Source organism: Arvicanthis niloticus, chromosome 8, assembly GCF_011762505.2.
Source record: "Arvicanthis niloticus isolate mArvNil1 chromosome 8, mArvNil1.pat.X, whole genome shotgun sequence".
Lineage (NCBI taxonomy): Eukaryota > Metazoa > Chordata > Mammalia > Rodentia > Muridae > Arvicanthis > Arvicanthis niloticus.
Genome location: NC_047665.1, coordinates 74,901,871 through 74,921,497, shown reverse-complemented (window position 1 = coordinate 74,921,497; position 19,627 = coordinate 74,901,871). Strand labels below are relative to the sequence as shown.

At 39.3% G+C, this 19,627-nt stretch overlaps 1 protein-coding gene across 2 annotated transcripts in view; it reads left to right on the top strand.

Moving 5' to 3' along the window:
* Positions 1 to 19,627, top strand: part of Cul2 (cullin 2) — a 46,554-nt gene that overhangs the window by 10,840 nt on the left and 16,087 nt on the right. For both annotated transcript variants that reach the window (XM_034510326.2, XM_034510325.2), the window contains exons 2-8: positions 4,499 to 4,639; positions 10,542 to 10,644; positions 12,343 to 12,437; positions 16,260 to 16,365; positions 17,097 to 17,179; positions 18,275 to 18,371; positions 18,459 to 18,569. In XM_034510326.2, the coding sequence (XP_034366217.1) occupies positions 4,521 to 4,639; positions 10,542 to 10,644; positions 12,343 to 12,437; positions 16,260 to 16,365; positions 17,097 to 17,179; positions 18,275 to 18,371; positions 18,459 to 18,569 (714 nt within the window). In that variant the 5' untranslated portion in view covers positions 4,499 to 4,520. The remainder of the gene's footprint in view (positions 1 to 4,498; positions 4,640 to 10,541; positions 10,645 to 12,342; positions 12,438 to 16,259; positions 16,366 to 17,096; positions 17,180 to 18,274; positions 18,372 to 18,458; positions 18,570 to 19,627) is intronic.

Genomic DNA, 19,627 nt, shown 5'->3' with positions numbered 1-19,627 from the left:
ATCACAGGCATAGACTATCACACCTGACTTAATAATTTGGAAATATTTGGGGTTCATAATTTTATTTTTTAAGATGGGTCTCAAGGGGCCCGGAGAGATCACTCAGAGGTTAAGACCATTGGTTGCTCTTCCAGAGGACCAGGGTTCAATTCCCAGCACCCACATGGCAGCTCACACCTGTCTTTAACTCCAGTTCCAGGGCTTCTAACACCCTCACACAGACATTCATGCAGACAAAACATCAATAAACATTTTAAAAAGAAAAAAAAAAAAAATGGGTCTCACATTGTAATGACAGCTGGCTTGAAACTTATCATGTAGCCCAGATGTCTATTGTCTCACCCTCTCAAGTGCTTGGATTACAGACAGGCATGTGCCACCACATCTGGGTCTAGAGGTTGTTTTAGGGCCTGTGATATTCACGGGGCCTCAGGTTATATGTGTTAAAAAACTCACCAAATTGAGAATGAAACTCAGAAGAAAGCTAAAAAAAATTGAATTTTGCAGGCATTCAATGGGACACAATCTGATTGAGAATGGGAAGTGAATTGTGGTCTCTATAAAAGAACAAGGATGGAAACTCATACAGAAATGTACTTAAACTGTGTTTCAGCCAGTGATGGATTGATATGCAGTGATAGTCTCTTGGAGATTATATTGCCCTGTGACATCATAGCCTTCTTAGTTTGTGTGAGTATATACTGTGATGTTCACACTATGGAATAGTCTAATAAGTACTTTGGAGTCTATCACTGTTAAGTGATGCATTGTGGTATATCTTTGGAGATTGAACCCAGGGCCTTTCATGTGCAAGGCAAGTGCATAGCCCACATATTTGAAAGCTGTTCAGTAGCCTCGGAGGTAGGAAATAGTACAGTGGTGGTGCTTCTGCTTTGTGTCTTTGCCCTGTCTTCCCACGAATAAGCTATTTAAAGGATTTGGAGAAAATGAAGCAACTTAAAAAGGTGTTCTTTGAGGTTTTCAGAGAATAAACAGTCAAACAGATAATTTTTATATGCTCTCAGCCGGGCGGTGGTGGCTCATGCCTTAATCCCAGCACTTGGGAGGCAGAGGCAGGCGGATTTCTGAGTTCGAGGCCAGCCTGGTCAACAGAGTGAGTTCCAGGACAGCCAGGACTACACAGAGAAACCCTGTCTTGAAAAATTAAAAAAAAAAAAAAAAAAAATTTTTATATGATCTCTATTGGTTTAGTGCTTTATGTTTCACTAGGTTGGTGAAAACATGGAGATTCTCTTACCTTTGCTTCCACAATTGTTAATCCCTTCAAGCATGGATTACCACCATCACACACTGACACCTATTGTTATCATTAGTGTCAGGGAAGTTTCAGTCTGATGCTGTACAGATGAAGGCAGACTAACAATTTACTGGCATGGTGTACATCCCTTACCAAGAAAGGTTTTTTAAGAAGCAGAGTTGTTAAGTATTTTCACATAAGTTTAAGCAGGAAGGTTAAAAGAAAGATGGCAAGAAGAACGAAGTACTTCATGTGAGTGTTTACTCAGTGGAGTCACCCTAGAAAGTCTCAGCAGCTGGACGTGGATGCAGGCTGTATTTCACAGGAGCCCGGGCCCTGCAGAGGAGAGTGTTGAGGAGGAGGGATGGTAGGTAGAGAAGCAGGAAGGATGAAGGTAGAACTTGTGACTCAGTCAAGTGACCTCTGAGCAGAAAAGTGACTAGATTACTGTGTCAAGAGAGAGCTCCCTCAGAGGAAGCTGTAAAGCCAGCTGCCTGACTTCCCTGAGGCCCCTTCAGGAAAGCTGTCGCATGCTGTGAGTGAGTCTGAACTGCTGCCTGCAGTGGGGCGTATCAGATGGTGCACAAGTACCCGAGTGACAAGTACCCAAGTGACTTGGTTAACTTTTTGCTTAGGTTATCTTTGATTAGACTCTGAGATCTTTCAAGGAAAAAAAAAAAACAACTTATTTATACATGTGTCTGGTAGTGTGCATGTGAGAGCTGCTGCTCACATGTGTCTGGTGGTGTGCATGTGAGAGCTGCTGCTCACAGTTTGGAACAGTGCATTGAACCCCCAGAGCCAGAGTTACAAGTCGTTATAAGCTGCATATAAAGCTCAGGGGAGCTGAACTTGGGTCCTTTTCAAAAACAGTAGTCATTCTAAACTACTGAACTCTCTTCTGTAAAATGAATTAAAAATCCTAGCTAGCCTATATAAAAGACATACAATCCAAACATCTCATTTACAAGCTATAAGCCTAGACTGGGCAGGTTTGGAGCTATTCTAATATAATCTCAGCCATATGTCTCCTATTACTTGATGTTTCTCCTTGCTACATGCTCATGGTCCATCTCCTGTTGTTGTGGCATCCTCTTCTGTCTCCTCTCTTCTCTTCCTCGATCTTACCTGTGACTCCCAGTCAGGTAACTGAAAACCCATCTACCTCTATGTATTGTCTGTCCAGTCACAGGCTTTAGCTTTTTATTGACCAGTTAACTTGGGGAGCAAGGTTCATACAACAAAAGCTGGAATACATGAGGATACGTTTGTCTTGGAGCAACCCATCTTGGTGTATAGAGTTTAGCATTTGAATGCAAGCAGTTTCAGACAAACCCCTGAGACTCTTCATTATCCAAGGTCTGAAATTCTATGGTTAAGAATTTTGGATTCATCTGTTTTTGCCATCATTATCATCATTATCATCATTGTCGTCATCATCATCATCATCACCACCACCACCACCACTCTTAGTTAGGGTTTTACTGCTATGAACAGACACAATGACCAAGGCAATTCTTAAAAGGACAGCATTTAATTGGGGCCACAAGTTCAGAGTTTCAGTCCATTATCAAGGTGGGAGCATGGCAGCATCCAGACAAGGACTGTGCAGGTGGAGCTGAGAGTTCTACATCTTTCATCTGAAGGCTGCTAGAAGACTGACTTCCAGGCAACTAGGATGAGGATCTTAAGCCCACGCCCAGAGTAACACACCTACTCCATCAAGGCCATACCTTCTAATAGTGCCACTCCCTGTGCAAAGTATATACAAATCATCACAATCGTCATCATTTTGATCCCTTAATCACGGTAGGCCAAATAAATTCTCACAGCTTAGATTGGGAAGAGAGAGGCATTCTTTAAAAATGGGAGTGAAGCTGTATAAAGAGCTAAAAGAAAGGACCACCTGGCCTAGCTGTGACTCCTGATACCACCTGATGTTTCTCCATCTTTCTTACACAGAAAGTGGCAAGAACAGTAGGACCTACTTGATTTATTGTTAGGATTTTTTTTTTTTTTTTTTTTTTAAGATTCAGCCTGTGCCAATTTCCTGCAACATTAGTAGTCTTTTGCTCTAGAAAGCAAGTAACTTATAGATGCAGCCTGTTTGCCAGTCCTAGAGTATCTTTTAGCATCACTTGATCATATATGCTGAAGCAGTATTTATTGTAATAGTATTATTTACGAAACCTGAGGATCTGGAGTGGTTCAGGCTTTCTGTTGAGCAAACCTAACATTAATTAAGTTCATGTGAACTTTGTATTCTACCCTTAAAAAGTTTTCCCTGCATATTTTTTTTATCCTTAAAATCTTTTTATGTGTTTGCCTGGATATAGATGTGCATGCCATTAGCACAGCTGCTGCCATGGATACCAGAAGATGGTATCACATCCTCCTGAAATGGAGTTACATGTGGTAGTAGGCAGTCATGAGGGGACTATACCCCAGAGTCCTCTGCAAGAAAAGCCAGTGCTCTTAACTGGTGAGCCATTTCTCTAGCCTCTCCTGTTTGTTTATATAAATCTTTTTCTAAAACATTCATTCTACACTTGGGAGGCAGAGGCAGGCGGATTTCTGAGTTCTAGGCCAGCCTGGTCTACAGAGTGAGTTCCAGGACAGCCAGGGCTACACAGAGAAACCCTGTCTCAAAAAAACAAAACAAAACAAAACAAAACAAAAAAAAAAATCATTCTAGGAGTGTTTTACTTTCCTTGTATATAAATCATTCCTCAGATGAAGAATATAATAAAGAATTCATGGTCAAAATCTTTTTATTCAATGTCTTTGCATACTTTTTATGATGAGAATTAGTTGTTAACCCAATTTTTTCTATAACATATTAAATGAATTTTACCAATCTTTCAGTCAACATACTGTTCATCAACAATTTTTTTGAATGACTATAAAAAGGTGATAGCTAAAATTAAACGTTCCTGTGGTCATTGTGTTTCTGCTCCTTTTATGTATCATGCAATTAAATTATGTAGTACTTTATTATTTGTGTGTATTTGTTTGTGAGTATGTGCACATGGAGGCCAGAGGCATGAGATCCCTTTGGAACTGGAGTTGCATGCTGTGTAAGCCATCTGATGTTGGTGCTGAGAATCTAACTCTGGTCCTCTGGAAGAGTAGTACATACTCTTAAGCTAAGATCCACTGCTCTAGTCCCAATAAGTTGTATTTTAAAAGCATAACTATCCCTTTTGGATTCATGCTAACCTTGTTATTTTTAATTAACAGGTTTCAACACTAAACTTGCACAATGTCTTTAAAACCAAGAGTAGTGGATTTTGATGAGACATGGAACAAGCTCCTAACTACAATCAAAGCTGTTGTTATGTTGGAATATGTCGAACGAGCAACATGGAATGACCGCTTCTCGTATCCTTTGGTGGAATCCATAGAAACACTAAATCAAACTTTGTTAAAGAAAGAAAACAAGTTTAGGACCTTAGGCATAGCTGCTTTAGGATATATTTCTGTCAATTTTGTAGCAATCAGTTTTTCACAACATTCCATTCAACAAGTCCCCAGTACTAAGTATGAGTCTGACACTACTGTGGTCATCAGGAGTATAGTAACATAGTGTCTTAGTTAGGGTTTTACTGCTGTGAACAGACACCATGACCAAGGCAACTCTTTGTGTGTGTGTGTGTGTGTGTGTGTGTGTGTGTGTTTTTCGAGACAGGGTTTCTCTGTGTAGTTCTGGCTGTCCTGGAACTCACTCTGTAGACCTGGCTGGCCTCGAATTCAGAAATCCCCTTGCCTCTGCCACCCAAGTGCTGGGATTAAAGGCGTGCACCACCACTGCCCAGCTTTTTTTTTTTTAAATTGGATATTTTATTTATTTACATTTCAGATGTCATCCCCTTTCCCCATTTCCCCTCCCTAGAACCCTCTTATCCCATCCCCCCTCCTCCTTTTTGCTTTCATACCATTTTAATTACATGTAAGTATTAAATTAAGGTCAGTTCTAGGTTGAGGGACTAGCAATACAATAGATGCAAATAGTCAAGGAACAAGCAAGACAATAAACACAATTAGTCAAAGAACAAGCAAGGCATTAAACAAAATTCCGGGAACACTCTTGTGATCACTGTTTCTAAGAGCTTATCAGGATAACCAAAATATCTGAGCCAACTTCCCTGTCCTAGCCCAACATCATTTTTATGTCTGAAGCCTACTTCCTTGTTCTAGCCTAATAATTAGATTCCTGCCTGAAATTACTTCTTTGTTCTAGCCTAATGTCTTGGCCAATGTCATATTCCTGACAAGCAGCCTATTTCCTTGTCCTTGGCTCATGTCAGATTCTTGCCAAGCAGCCCTAAAAGCTCTCTGCCTCTCCCCCTTTTTATTTCATTAACAAGGCTGAGCCTGTCTTAGGTTGTTCTAACAAGAATACCTTTCTTACCTGTTGTAGAATATGCATTATCAAAAGCAATGCACTTCTGTCTTAGGTTGGTAAGGTTCTGTGCAGAATCTTACTTGTCCTTGGCTTGCCAGTCTGTTAAATTAATAACTCTGTCTGGGGGGTAAGCAGATTTATTTTAAGAAACAGGCTGCAGACAGATTTGACTTGCAAGCTCTGCTCCAGAACTAAGAATGTATTTTATATTTTAAGGTGATTAAAACAAATCCAGTATAGTGGAGCATGGTTGTAACCCCAGTGTTTCATGTAATTTTTAAAAACATGCTTCTACCTTCTTGGGAACTCTGCCCATGCTCCTGGCTAGTTTTGCTAACCTCTGCTGGTCTTGCTCAGCTCTGCCAGTGGCCAGCTGGTAGTTTTTCTGGAGAGCCGCAATCGCTCCAGCAGCCCCTCTAGGTTAGCTTTGCTGTACTGCCAACAGCTGCCCCAGCTGCCCTCGTTCTCCTCCTGCCCATCCTTAGCCCCATGATGGAAAACTCTAGACAGTTTTATTATTTTAAAAGTAGCCCAATAACTCAGTGGCTGGGCAAAGAATTTTCTGCCCTAATCTTATCAACTAGCTCCCCTCCCCATGAGGTTGAATACTAGTTTTAGTCTCATAAGCTTAAGTTGCTTAAGTAACAGAGTCTTCCATATTCCTACTAGGATTGCCCATTAAGCCCTACTTTAAGTGTTCCACTGGGTTCCAAATCTAAAGTCCCCAAATCTACATTCTTCCAAACAAAAGCAGAGTCAGGCCTATCACAGCAATACCCCACTCCCAGTACCAACTTCTGTCTTAGGGTTTTACTACTGTGAACAGACATCATGGCCAAGGTAACTCTCATTAGGACAACATTTAGTTGGGTCTGGCTTGAGGTTCAGAAGTTCAAAGCAGCCTGGCCTTTGCTGTTTTAAAACTCTTGGGGGTTTCACAAGTGTTGTTATTATAGATGTGAGTTACCATGCCAGGCTTTCACAGCAATCTAGTGCCAGTGCTTCTAGGAAGATTTAGTAGATACTGTGGAAAGAGATGGAGTGGGGTAAAGGGATGGAGAAGAGGTGGCATGTGGCCATGGGTAGATGAGTCAAGAAAAGCCTGCAGGGGAATGAAACTTCTCTGCGTTAGTCTTTTGGTTACTCTAACAAAGCTCATCATCAGACCATGAACCTAGGGCGTCTAATCTACAGTCACTTGTCCCCATTGCCTTGACTGGTGGTAAGGTACTCACAGGCTTGTGGAAGCATGTGACAGGAATCTCATGGTGGCTAGGAAGCAAACAGGAAGGCATTAGTATCCCAGTGTCTCCAGGGCACAGCTAGCCTCTGACTTCTTCCATTAGAGCCCTCTTACTTAAGGTTTCACCATTTCCTAAACTGAACACTTGGTGGCCAAGACTTAAATATGAGCCTTTAGTACACACTTCCCAAACTCTCCATGATGGTGTTGTATGTAGAGGGTAAATAGCAAATGTGACTGTGGTGCTAATTAGTTGTTTCCATGTGTAAGTTGTTAGTTTTATATATGAATACAGCTCTGGCCTGCATTGCACGCAGGAATGTGCAGGAGCACACTAGTGCTGCCCAGAATCTTCCTGCACTTGTTTTGTGGGACTTCTGTCCTTCAGAGACTGACTTCATAAGACAGAATTTTTTTTGTTTGTTCATTTGTTTTTTGTTTGTTTTATTTGTTTGTTTGTTTTGTTTTGTTTTCCGAGACAGGGTTTCTCTGTGTAGCCCTGGCTATCCTGGAACTCACCCTGTAGGCCAGGCTGGCCTAGAACTCAGAAATCCGCCTGCCTCTGCCTCCCAAGTGCTGGGATTAAAGGCATGCACCACCACTGCCCAGCCATTTTTGTTTTTTTGTTTTGTTTTGTTTTGTTTTTTGTTTTGTTTTTTAATTTTTTTTATTGGATATTTTATTTACATTTCAGATGCCATCCTCTTTCCCCATTTTCTCTCCCTAGAAAACCCCTATCCCATGCCCCCTTCTCCTTTTTGCTTTTATATATATTTTTTTAATGTTTATCAAAGGCTTTATAAGTTTGGTGATGCTCAATATCAATCAGAAGTGTAACCCAATACCCAACCTAGATATATCAACTATCTTTGACTGGCGGAGACATGTCCCCCCACCTTTTCTCTTATCACCTAGCTCCTCCTCTCCTTCTCTCCTTACTCCTCTCCTCTCCTTACTCCTCTTCTTCCTCTCCATACTCCTTCCACCTTAGCTCCTCCTACATATCACCCTGTTAAAATAAAACTTTTCTCTCAAAATACAATTAGAGCATAACTATACCAATTTGTGTCAGTAAAGTGCAAGATAGACCTAATACCCAGTCCATCTTTTTGTTGACTAAACAGAACCTCTGTCATCTCTCCTAACTAAAAGACTTAGTTCTGAACCTGGCTTATTTTTTTTCTTGGCTTTAGAATGAATTTCAGCTGAAAACCATCCTCTCAAATCTTTTCTCTCAAAGTAAATAGCCGGATTGGCTATGAGACTATAAGTTTTCAATCCCGTCAGAAATCCAGAATGACTGAGTTAACTGAAATTATAGGAAGCACAAAGCATAGCTTCTAAAACTTAGCCAATTTATAGAGACTGATGAACACCTGGACAGTCCCTATACTACAAAATGTTGGAGCATCTGATCTTCAGCCTTCTGGCCCAGGATTATCTGACAGACCTAGTGATGCAGAATTATTAAGGGCTGATTACTCTGTCTTGGCAGATATAATCAGTCGACTATTCTGCAAGTGTGTCCTTTTCTGGACAGTAATTTGTAGATGAAAAGAGGCAATTCTTGCCTAGTGGCTAAGACAGAACTTTTATTGCTAAGTTGAATATACAATAGAGGAATCCCTTCAAACTAACAGGAAACCACTTAATTCGTTATATTTGCAGTTGTCAGTGAGAATCGTTTGTTTCGTGTCCTGTGTTCCAGACACTGTTCAGAAGATGATCTGTTTCTAAAAGGCTTTTACAGTGTCAAGTCATCAGCAGGGTATTACTGCTGTGGTGATTTGCATGTATGTAGTCTGTGTACTTGTGCTGCCTGGTACTAGTGGAAGCCAGAAGAGAGCATCATATCACTTGGAACAGATGTGAGCTACCATGTGGGTTGTGGGAATTGAATTCAGGTCCTTGGAAGAGCATTCAACATTCTTAACTTTGGCGCTATCTCTCTAATCCTAATTACTGTCTGTATGAACTTCCTGGGGTTTCGGTGATAATTAGGACACAGACTTGAACACAGAATTTTAATATTCCGCTTTTTTTGGTTTGGTTTTTGTAGCTCAGTATATTTATATGATATAGATTCTGCTGGATTCATCTATTAGATGGTTTTCTGTAAAGCAATTTGATTTGTTTGGGGGCAGGAATCTAAACAACAAAATAGATTTTGTTCCGTATTTTATGGAATAGTGGAGTGGCTTGTAAGTGACTTTGAAATAGATGGCTTACCTGGAAAATTATTCCTTAAGTAACTATTATGTCATTTGATCATATATTCATGTGTTCGTATGTATGTATATGTCTGTGTATTGTGTACAGGTGTGTGTGTCCTGTGGAGACCAGGGCTCAATTAATTCTCAGTTGTCATTCTTCAAGTTGTCTACCTTGATTTAAACTTTTTGGGGGTGTCTGGGCATTGTGGTTCACACCTTTAAATAATCCTAATACTCTAAGAAGCAAATGCAGGTGGATCTCTGAGTTCCTGGCCTGTCTGGTTGCAGATCATGTTCTAGGCTAGCCAGGACCTGACTTAAATAAATCAAAAATAAATAAAGACCCTGATTTAAATAAATGAAATACAGCTGAAAATAACAAGCTATACTCAGAAGCTCAACATATTTTGAAGCATGTTCCCTATCAGTGCCTTTTTACTTGTCCCCTTTACCAAAATATTGTCAGTTTTTTCATAGTGGAAGTTTAAATTTTTAAGTGATGAGTATTTTTATCTTTGCTTTCTGTAATATTGGTTAATATTTTATAGTTTTAAGTTGTTGGGCTGGAGAGATGGCTTGGGGGTTAAGAGCACTGACTGCTCTTCCAGAGGTCCTGAGTTCAATTCCCAGCAACCACATGGTGGCTCACAACCACCTATTTGGGATCTGATGCCCTCTTCTGGTGTGTTGAAGAGAGCAGTGGCATACATACATAAAATAAATAAATCTTTAAAAAAAATAAGTAACATTGATAGTAAGTAGTTCCAATATAATATGTTTTTTAAGATTTATTATTGTGTATATATGTGGATTTTTACACAATGTGTAAGCACTTTCCGAGGCTGAAGCATTAGATTCCTGAAATTTAAATCAGTTAGGAGCTTCCCAAAGTAATTGTTGGAAACTGCACTTTGATTCTCTGCCAGAGCAGTGCATTTTGTTAGCAGCTGATCCCTCTCCTGTCCCCCCATACTATATTCTTTTAGATAGATAATTTAGTTTTCTAACGGTTTATTTATACTACAGGTAGCACAGTGAATGGTGATCTTACACAGAGGTGTTTGTGGCACATAACATACGTTTTGCCCATAGCGACCAGAAAAGGGTATCTGGAGCTAGAGTTAGAGATGGCCGTGAACTGTCATGTTGGTGCTAGGAACCCAACTCAAGACCTGGCAGTAGCAAATGTCTCTGCAGTCCTGTTCTTTTTTATTCATTTAAAGTATAAATGCATGGTTCCATCCTAAATAGCCTTATATTTTCAGTTTGATTTTGCATCTTTGGTCTTGATGCTGCACTAGGGAGATAGAGGCAGAAGTTCCAGGGTTCTAGGGTACCACAACACCCAGCTTAATGTTTTCGTTTTTTAATGCTAAGTATAAATATCATGTTTGACTATAAGAACCTTAATAATCTATCTAGAGATATCTATGCTTTATGTGTGGCCTATCCTGAACCACTTGGAGAAAGACTTTATGCGGAAACAAAGATTTTTTTGGAAAATCACGTTCGGCATTTGTATAAGGTAAGGGGTAATGTTGTGATGTGCATAGGCTTACAGCTGCAGTTATTTGATTAGCTCACTGATTTACAGTGGAAAACATCTACCAAATTTATTCTTTTAATTTTACATTTTATCATACAAAATACTTATTTTAAAAACACACATAAAACGAACCAGACCTAAATTTCTCAACAATGTATTCCTAGTTGTCTTTAAGGTCTACAAATTAAGCAACATTAATTGGTTCACAGGGCAAATCAGTGTTCTTTAGAGTTTCTACCTGCTATATAATGGAGCTGTCATCACAGATCTCACTCATTTAAATGAGCTGCTGTGTCGTCTGCATGGTCCTTAAATATCACTGGACGGAGAGGAATCTTGCACTCTACCTTGGTGTTGGTGGTAGCCATCAGATCATAATGGTCAGACAACACTGCCTCTGCCTTAACTAGGAAGAGGTACCTTATTGTCCCAGAAGGTTGAACAATGTGGAGGAATATGCTGTGTTTAGTACATGTTTATTGTCTGTTGCATACACTCTTTAATGTTTGGGTATGCGCATATATCAACTCATAGCAGTGGTTTTGATAGCAAGTACTTTAAAATTATTTCAGTGTTTTTAATATATTACTTTGGGTAAAGTTTGACTATTACAAGCTATTGAACTTTGCTTTATATATTAATAGCCATATAAGACATTAATGTTGCCATTTCTTAAGTTAGGCTGTGGTTGTTGTTGGTTTTTTGTTTTTGTTTTTTTGAGACAAAATATCATGTTATCCAAAATGGATCAAACTGCTAAGTAGCCTAACTGGCTGGCCTTGAGTTCTCAGTCAGCCCCACTTCCCAGCACTGAGGGGGCCAGAATGCACTGTTGAGGCTATGTAAGGTTTTTGCTTGTTCTTTTTGTTTATTTTGTTTATTTTGAGAGATAGGGTCTCACTTTGTAGCTCTGGGTAGCTTAGAAATCACAAATCTGTATTAAAGGGGCATGCGGGCATGCCACCGTGCGCAGCATGAATTCTTTGAGAAATAGAATTGAAGTTGCTTATGGCTCAAGCCTAAAATCCCATACTGGGGAGGCTGAGATAGAAAGATTGCTGAGTGCAAGGTGATCCAGGCTACAGGAGTGTTGTGGTTCAGGCTTGCCTACAAAGTCCCATTATCTTAAAGAATTGCTGAAGACTCACTCAGCTGGTGGTGCTTACCCAACACCAGGATGAACCCCAGTAGTGCCCAAGCTGCTTACATCACTACATGCCTGTAACCCCAGCACAGCATTGCAAGTTACAGGCCAGCCTGAGCAACAAGAGGTCCTATCTCAAAAACAGGTTTAAAAATAATTTCTATGCAAAAATCCATGAATATGCTCAAACTGTTTTTGTATTAATTTTGTGGTGCTACAAATTGAACATAGAGCTTTGCTCATGCCAGGTGACCATGCCACCACTGAGCTGCAATCTCAATCCAGTTCTCTCTCAAGCTACAATCATTTGTCCCTTAATTTTAGAGAAATCTTTGGATAGTCACTCTCTATTCTAAGGCTCACATTATTTTTCCAGTTTTATTTGTACTTAATATAATTAAAATATAATTTATAAATGTGGGTGATAATGCTTGAATTTTGCTATTTTTAGGAGTTTGATTCCATATATTTTATAATTTCATTGTAATGAAAATGATTAGTACTTTCAAAGCAAAAATATTTTTTCTGTTTAGAGAGTTCTGGAGTCTGAAGAACAAGTGCTTGTTATGTATCATAGGTACTGGGAAGAATACAGCAAGGGCGCCGACTATATGGACTGCTTATATAGGTGAGTGCTTTGAATCCTGAGCACTTAGTATTATCTGCATCCATAGCTTACTGTAAGATTTACTTTTATAGTTGGATGGTGGAGTCCTATATCTTTAATCCTAGCTTTCAGGAGGCAGAGGTAGAGGCAGAAGCTAGCAGATTTCTACAAGTGTAAGGTCAGGCCTGCTCTACAGAGTGAATTTCAGGACAGCCAGGGCTACACAGAGAAACCCTTACTCAAATAAACCAAAACCAACCAAGCAAGATTTACTTGTATATGATTGTCTTACCTGCATGTGTGTCTCTATACCTCGTATGTCCCTGGCATCCTCAGGCCAGTAGATGGCATCAGATCCCTTTGGACTGTTTTTAATTAATGTATATTATTCTAATGAGTTTAATTTCGAAGGAGTGGTTTATATTATTTCCCATTGGAATATGGATTACTAATAGGTACTTTGATAGATAGGTTCACATCAGAGCAAGGTGTGTATCTGTGAGATAGGCAGGGGTTACCCTTGGAAAAAAAAAAAAAAGAAAAAAGTAAATATTGTGACTGTTTCTTCAAATTGTCTAGAACATGTTAAACTCCAACAGATGAGTCTAAAAACTCAGGTTGGATGATGCTTAGTGGAGCAAATCTAAGCCATATTTCTAGAAGATAAGCCTGCATTTCAGGCTGAGACCGCTTAGAGCACTTGGTGGTTTTCTCTCGGCCCCCTGGACATGTTGATCGAGCCATAGCCATGCCCCCGCTCTCTCCTTGCCTCCTCTCATTGCCCATACTGCTCCATCTTGCTGCCCTTGCCTCCTTTCTCTGGACAACTAATTCTGACAGGTCCTTATTTCCCTTCCTAAATTTTTCTCTTTCCTACATGGTCTCTGGCTGAGGTCCTGTACTTCTGTGGTTCTCTTGAGCTAATCCTATTTGATTCAGTCTTGTAGAAGTAAGAGCAGTTGACTGTTGCATAATGATAGAACTTAAATTTTAGGAAATGTCACTGATTGTTTCAACAGCAAAGCTTCTACATTCATAAGCCAGTGTGGCTATACCATCACTAAGTCTTAGGAATCCCTCTGTAAGTAGTTCATCATTTAAAATACCCGTCCATAACTATTGCTGAGCAAAGCAGACATTTATTGACAGAGTAAATAAATACCAAACACTCAACATGAAGTACTTGTCTCTTATTCTAGGCCTAGAGAGTCCACTCTTGTAATCTTTATGGCTTGAGATGGGTGCAGGGATAATTTTGCCATATGCTTTGTGGCTTGTCCCATAAGTGGGCTGGGTTTCAGTTTCTCACTGTGGAGAAGCTGATGACTTGGTAGCTGTCCAGGCACAGTCTGCTATTGCACCCTGCTCTGTGGCAGTGCCCACCATAGTACTACAACAGCTCTAAGTTCTCTGTGTGATGCTACTCCTTTGCCCTGCTGGTTTAACAGAAGTATAGGTTACTTAATCTAAGTTGCCTTTGCGAAACTGGACTTCACAATGGCACAGTGGCTTTTATAATAGCAAAAACACAATTTAAAAACAGCTTACTATGAAGTACGGGTTTATTGTGGCTTTAACTTTTATGACATAGTATTTCAACATGGTAAGACTTTATTAAAATAACCCCTAGCTAGATTGTAGGTCTTGTTGGAGTTTGAAGAGTAGGTGCCTGTGCACTTAATCAGCTGGGATCAGGGCTCATTCATTTTCTTAAATCAGAACCTTTCTACATGCATTTTTTTTTTTTTTTTTTTTTTGAGACGAAGTCTCATGAGCCCAGGCTGACCTTGAACTCAGTCTGTAATTGATTATTTCTCAAGCTCTCTAGCTAGGATTATAGGTGTATGCAACCATGCCTAGTTAATGTTATCTTATTAGGGGACTTGATTACTGTCTGAAATCACTAGCTTTCCACTGTCTATCGCACAATCATAGAGCTGCTGCCTGTGGGAGTCAGTTAACTGGCCTGGAGTGTTGGCATCATGTAACAGATGCTCATTCTTTAATTGTATTGGTGGTGTGAGTAGTAATGAGATCCTTTCACAGAGGGCAGTATTGACAATATTAGAAGAAAACACCTCTGTAGTGTTTTTCTTGGGTGGTAGACTGATCCTGTCTTCTAGGCCTTTCCTTGTTTTTTGCTTTGTTTGTTTGTTTTTATTTTTTTAGACAGGTTTTCTTTGTGTAGCTTTGACTGTCCTGGAACTAGCTCTGGTCAGGCTCAGTATACCTCCCAAGTGCTGGTGTTAAAGGTGTGTGCTTTCGTTGCTTGGTGCCTTTCCTTGTTTGTAGTCACACTCTGTAAGAAAATTATAAAGAAATGAATGTACATAGAGAAATACTAATTTCCTCAAGTAGTTTTTGTTCGCTTAAGATGGGACTCTCTCTCACTGTGTCTCCGAGCTGGTCTGGGACTTGTTGGGCACAAGCTCCCTATTGTTTGGCCTTACCGAGTGCATAATTATTTTTTAACATTATGTAAAATTATTTAATTCATTTTAGAATTATTGTTTGTTTTGAGACAGGGTCTTGCTAGCTTAGCCTGGTCTGTAACTTGCCCCTTCCTCAGCCTCCCAAGTGCTGTTGTATATGTGTGTGTACCTGAGCATTGTTTGCTGTTGTATATGTGTGTATGTGTGTTGTTGTTGTATATGTGTGTGTATATGCTGTTGTATATGTGTGTGTACCTGAGCATTTGCTTGCTGTTGTATATGTGTGTATGTGTGTTGTTGTTGTATATGTGTGTGTATATGCTGTTGTATATGTGTGTGTACCTGAGCATTTGCTTGCTGTTGTATATGTGTGTTGCTGTTGTATATGTGTGTATATACTGTTGTATATGTGTGTGTACCTGAGCATTGTTTGCTGTTGTATATGTGTGTATGTGTGTTGTTGTTGTATATGTGTGTGTATATACTGTTGTATATGTGTGTGTACCTGAGCATTTGCTTGCTGTTGTATATGTGTGTGTACCTGAGCATTTGCTTGCTGTTGTATATGTGTGTGTATATGCTGTTGTATATGTGTGTGTATCTGAGCATTTGCTTGCTGTTGTATATGTGTGTGTACCTGAGTATTTGCTTGTTTATCTGTGGCATCCATGGCTTTTACAGCCTGACTCAGGCTGCTTATCTACATTTGTATTCTAATGTAAACGTTTGCAGGCCCTGCTATTTTTAGACTGTTACCATTCTTTTACAATTTAGTAATATTTTAAATAGGGATTTTCTTTTAAAACATGATATTGCCTGCTGCTCTTTTGACTGGTGCTAGAAGAGGTCCTTCAGCACCCTTATACTCCAGAGAGGAACCCAGCACATAAAAAGGTTTAGCAATGAAAGAAAAGGACTGTGCGTATGGTAGTTGGTAAAATACTTTGTTCCTCACGGGAAGGTAGAGTTTAGAAGGAGATCAAGGCAGGCCCAAAAGGTACGAGATCTGAATGAGAGCGACCAGACATTGCAATCTTGGTTACAGGGCATTTCAGGCTGGAGATCAGGCTTGCCCTGGTCTGTATTCCTGTCTTAGTCCTTCCTTAGCTGAGAGGCATTGTGAGGAATGCTGCTTGAAGCCAGGAGCGTTGTGGTGAGAAGTGGATCTTCTTTTCCTGTTCTGGGGGCCGTTTTATTCTTACTGTCAGAAAAGCTATTGGTGCAGTAAGCTTTGCAGAAAGTCCAGAGCTAATAATTTACCGTTCTCATTTATTTCTGACTTGTTTATGTTTTCTTTTGGTGTTATTACTGAATTAGTCTGTGAATGTATGACTCTAAGGTTAGTGTTTTAGAGCTGTCAGTTATTTGCTTTCCTGACTTTACATCCAGGGTTTTTACATTTGACTTTCAGGTATCTCAATACCCAGTATATTAAAAAGAATAAATTGACGGAAGCTGATTTACAGTACGGCTATGGTGGAGTAGATATGAATGAACCACTTATGGAAATAGGAGAGGTAAGAATTCCTTAAGTGACTGTACACATAGACTTGCATCTACCCCTTGGTGGGATGGCAGCCAGAGAACAGACAGCTTTGTGGCTTTAGTCTGCCCCTTCCACCTGTCATAAGGGGTTGGCCCATCTTTATCTAGTATTTACATATTGAACAATCAATAAGGATTTTACAAAACTATTAATTTTCCGTGATTGTTACAGCCATAGGTGCAGGGGAGATGACTCTGGGTAAAGTACTTGCCTCCTAACTCTGTAAGGCTGGCAAGCTGGGCTTAATCTCTGGAACATACCTCATGAAGGAAGGAGAGAATGAACTCCAGAACACAAACACACTAATAATAATAATTAATAATAACAACAATATGCAAGCATATATATATAGTAATAATAATAATGTTTTTAATCTTATAATTCTGATGTGATGACTGCTACTTTAAATGAAAAGTTATTTTCTCCTTCTGTTTTTGTTGTCATTTTTGTTTTGTTTTGTTTTGTTTTTGAGCCAAATTTGAAACAAGCTTTAAATAAATATGACCAGGACCATAGATGCCACCAGGTTCATAACTCGGACTCCTAGAGTATGGATTTTCTTCAGCCTTTGCTTATATTTTAAAATATCAATAATATCCCTTTTGATGGGTATTTCTATTAAAAAAAAAAAAAGACCTTGAATGAATCTCAAGGGAAAAAATTACCTAATTCATCCTTGATGATTTCTGGTTTTCCTGGCAGCTAGCATTGGATATGTGGAGGAAGTTAATGGTCGAACCCCTTCAGAATGTCCTCATCCGGATGCTGCTTCGAGAAATTAAAAAGTGAGTTTGGGTTTTCTGTCCTCAGTGAGTACTATCAGTGTGTGGTGTTCCTTGTCAGTTCTGACCAAGTGTGAGTCTACCTGACTTTTTTTTTGATTTTTCGAAACAGGGTTTCTCTGTGTAGCCCTGGCTGTCCTGGAACTCACTCTAGACCAGGCTGGCCTCAAACTCAGAAATCCACCTGCCTCTGCCTCCCAAGTGCTGGGATTAAAGGCGTGCGCCACCACCGCTGGCAGGTTTTCACTCTTAAGGTTTTCCTGGTTATTTCTTACAGCAAATTCAAATTGGGATTGCCTTCTTGCTTTCCAAATCGGGTAGTTTGCTGTTGGCATATAGCAGCATTACTGATTTCTGTATGTTCATTCTGCATTCTGCAGATGAACTCATTTACTTTAATAGTGGTTTTTGGGTTTTTTTGTTGTTGTTATTGGTGGTAGTGGTGGTATAAACTTTGGGATATATTTCTACCCCCAAGGCTATTTATAAACCAATACTTTTACTTTTTTTCCAGTTCAAATGCTATTTTTTTCACCTATATGATTGCTTAGGCTGGAACTTATTATGTTAAGCTGTGCTAAGGAAAAAAACCTAGAGAGTATTTGCATTCTTGTTTGTTATTTACCTTAGAGAGAAGGCTACTCTCTTCATTGAGTACAGTGCGATACGGATGTGCTCAGGTGCCTGGTACTCGGAGCTGAGGAACTACCTCAGTGATAGTCACAGTGCATCATTCCCTTCAAACTGAGATGATTTTTAATGCCTGTTTAGCTATAATAACAATGATAATGAGAAATTGCTTCAAGCTTCGTGCATGTACTCTTTTTGCTAGGGAGTTATTCAAGACAGAGTTTCTCTGTGTAGCCCTGGCTGTCCCGAAACTAACTCTGTAGACCAGGCTAGCCTTGAACTCAGAGAGATCCATCTGCCTCTGCCTCCCAAGTGCTGGGACTAAAGGCATGTGTCACCACACCTGGCTCATGCTTGTATTTTTGACCTTGTACTTTTAATTAAATTAGTAAGTTAGCAGCTGTGTATTGGTGTGCTTGAGTATATGTCTGAATATTCAAACATATTTTATGTTATACTTTGTTTCAGTGATCGTGGTGGAGAAGACCCAAACCAGAAAGTAATCCATGGGGTTATTAACTCCTTTGTTCATGTTGAACAGTATAAGAAAAAATTTCCCTTAAAGGTAAAAAGCCTATTTCAAAACATGATGAGACCTGTATTTTCTGAAATTGTTCCAGTTTTTACTAATACAATTTTAATTGATTTTCAGTTTTATCAGGGAATATTTGTGTCTCCCTTTCTGACTGAAACAGGAGAATATTACAAGCAAGAAGCTTCAAATTTATTACAAGAATCAAATTGTTCACAGTATATGGAAAAGGTAAAAAAAAAAAAAAAAAACCAAAAAAAACCAAACTCACATCTCGTGCATTTACCTGTTACACATCTTACAATATTTTATTTAAGAGTGTCCATATTTAATATTGTTTTAGTGTAAAAGTATCTGTTTTATTGTTTCTCCTAAGGAAAAAATGCTATTTTAGTTACATTATTAAAATTAATATAATATAGGCCGGGTAGATTGCTCTGTGATTAAGAGCACATCCACTTCTTGTAGAGGACCTGAGTTTAGTTCCCAGTATATAACTACTTGTAATGGTAGGTCCAGAGGACCTGATACTCTTTTTTTGGACTCCATGGGCACATATATTCTTTTGCACATATCCACACATAAACACATATATACACATTTTAAAAATAGTCTTTAAAAAGTTAATACAAGCTGGGTAGTGGTGGCACACGCCTTTAATTCCAGCACTTGGGAGGCAAAGGCAGGCGGATTTCTTGAGTTCGAGGCCAGCTTGGTCTACAGAATAAGTTCTAGGACAGCCAGGGCCACACAGAGAAACCCTGTCTTGAAGAAAAAAAAAAAAAAAAAAAAAAAAAAAAGTTAATATAAAATGGCTATTGTACTGCTGTTCAGGTGTGGTGATCAGAAGACAACTTGTGGGTTGGATTCAGTCCTTACATCATATGGTTCTGAGAATAAAACTCAGGACTCAGACTTGTCTGTAAATGCCTTGATTCAGTTATGAAGCTTGGATTCAATCTCCAGTACTGCTTAGCTGGCATAGTGATGAATGCCTGTAATCCCAGTGTCTAGCAGAGATAGGATAATCAGGAGTTCAAGATCCTCAGCTATTTAAGGAAATTCAGGTGAGCCTGGGATACATACCACCATGTTTCTAATATAAATAAATAAAATAACACGGTGGAAAGAAAAAGTGAAGAACAAGTAAATTAATCTGAGTCATGGTTAACTCTTGGTCTGCTGGGTGTTGAACGCTGTGTCCAACCATCAGATGGAATTTTAAACCCTACTAATTTTTTCAAGAGTGATAAAGAGTAATTATAAGGGGACAAGAGATTTTTATTGCT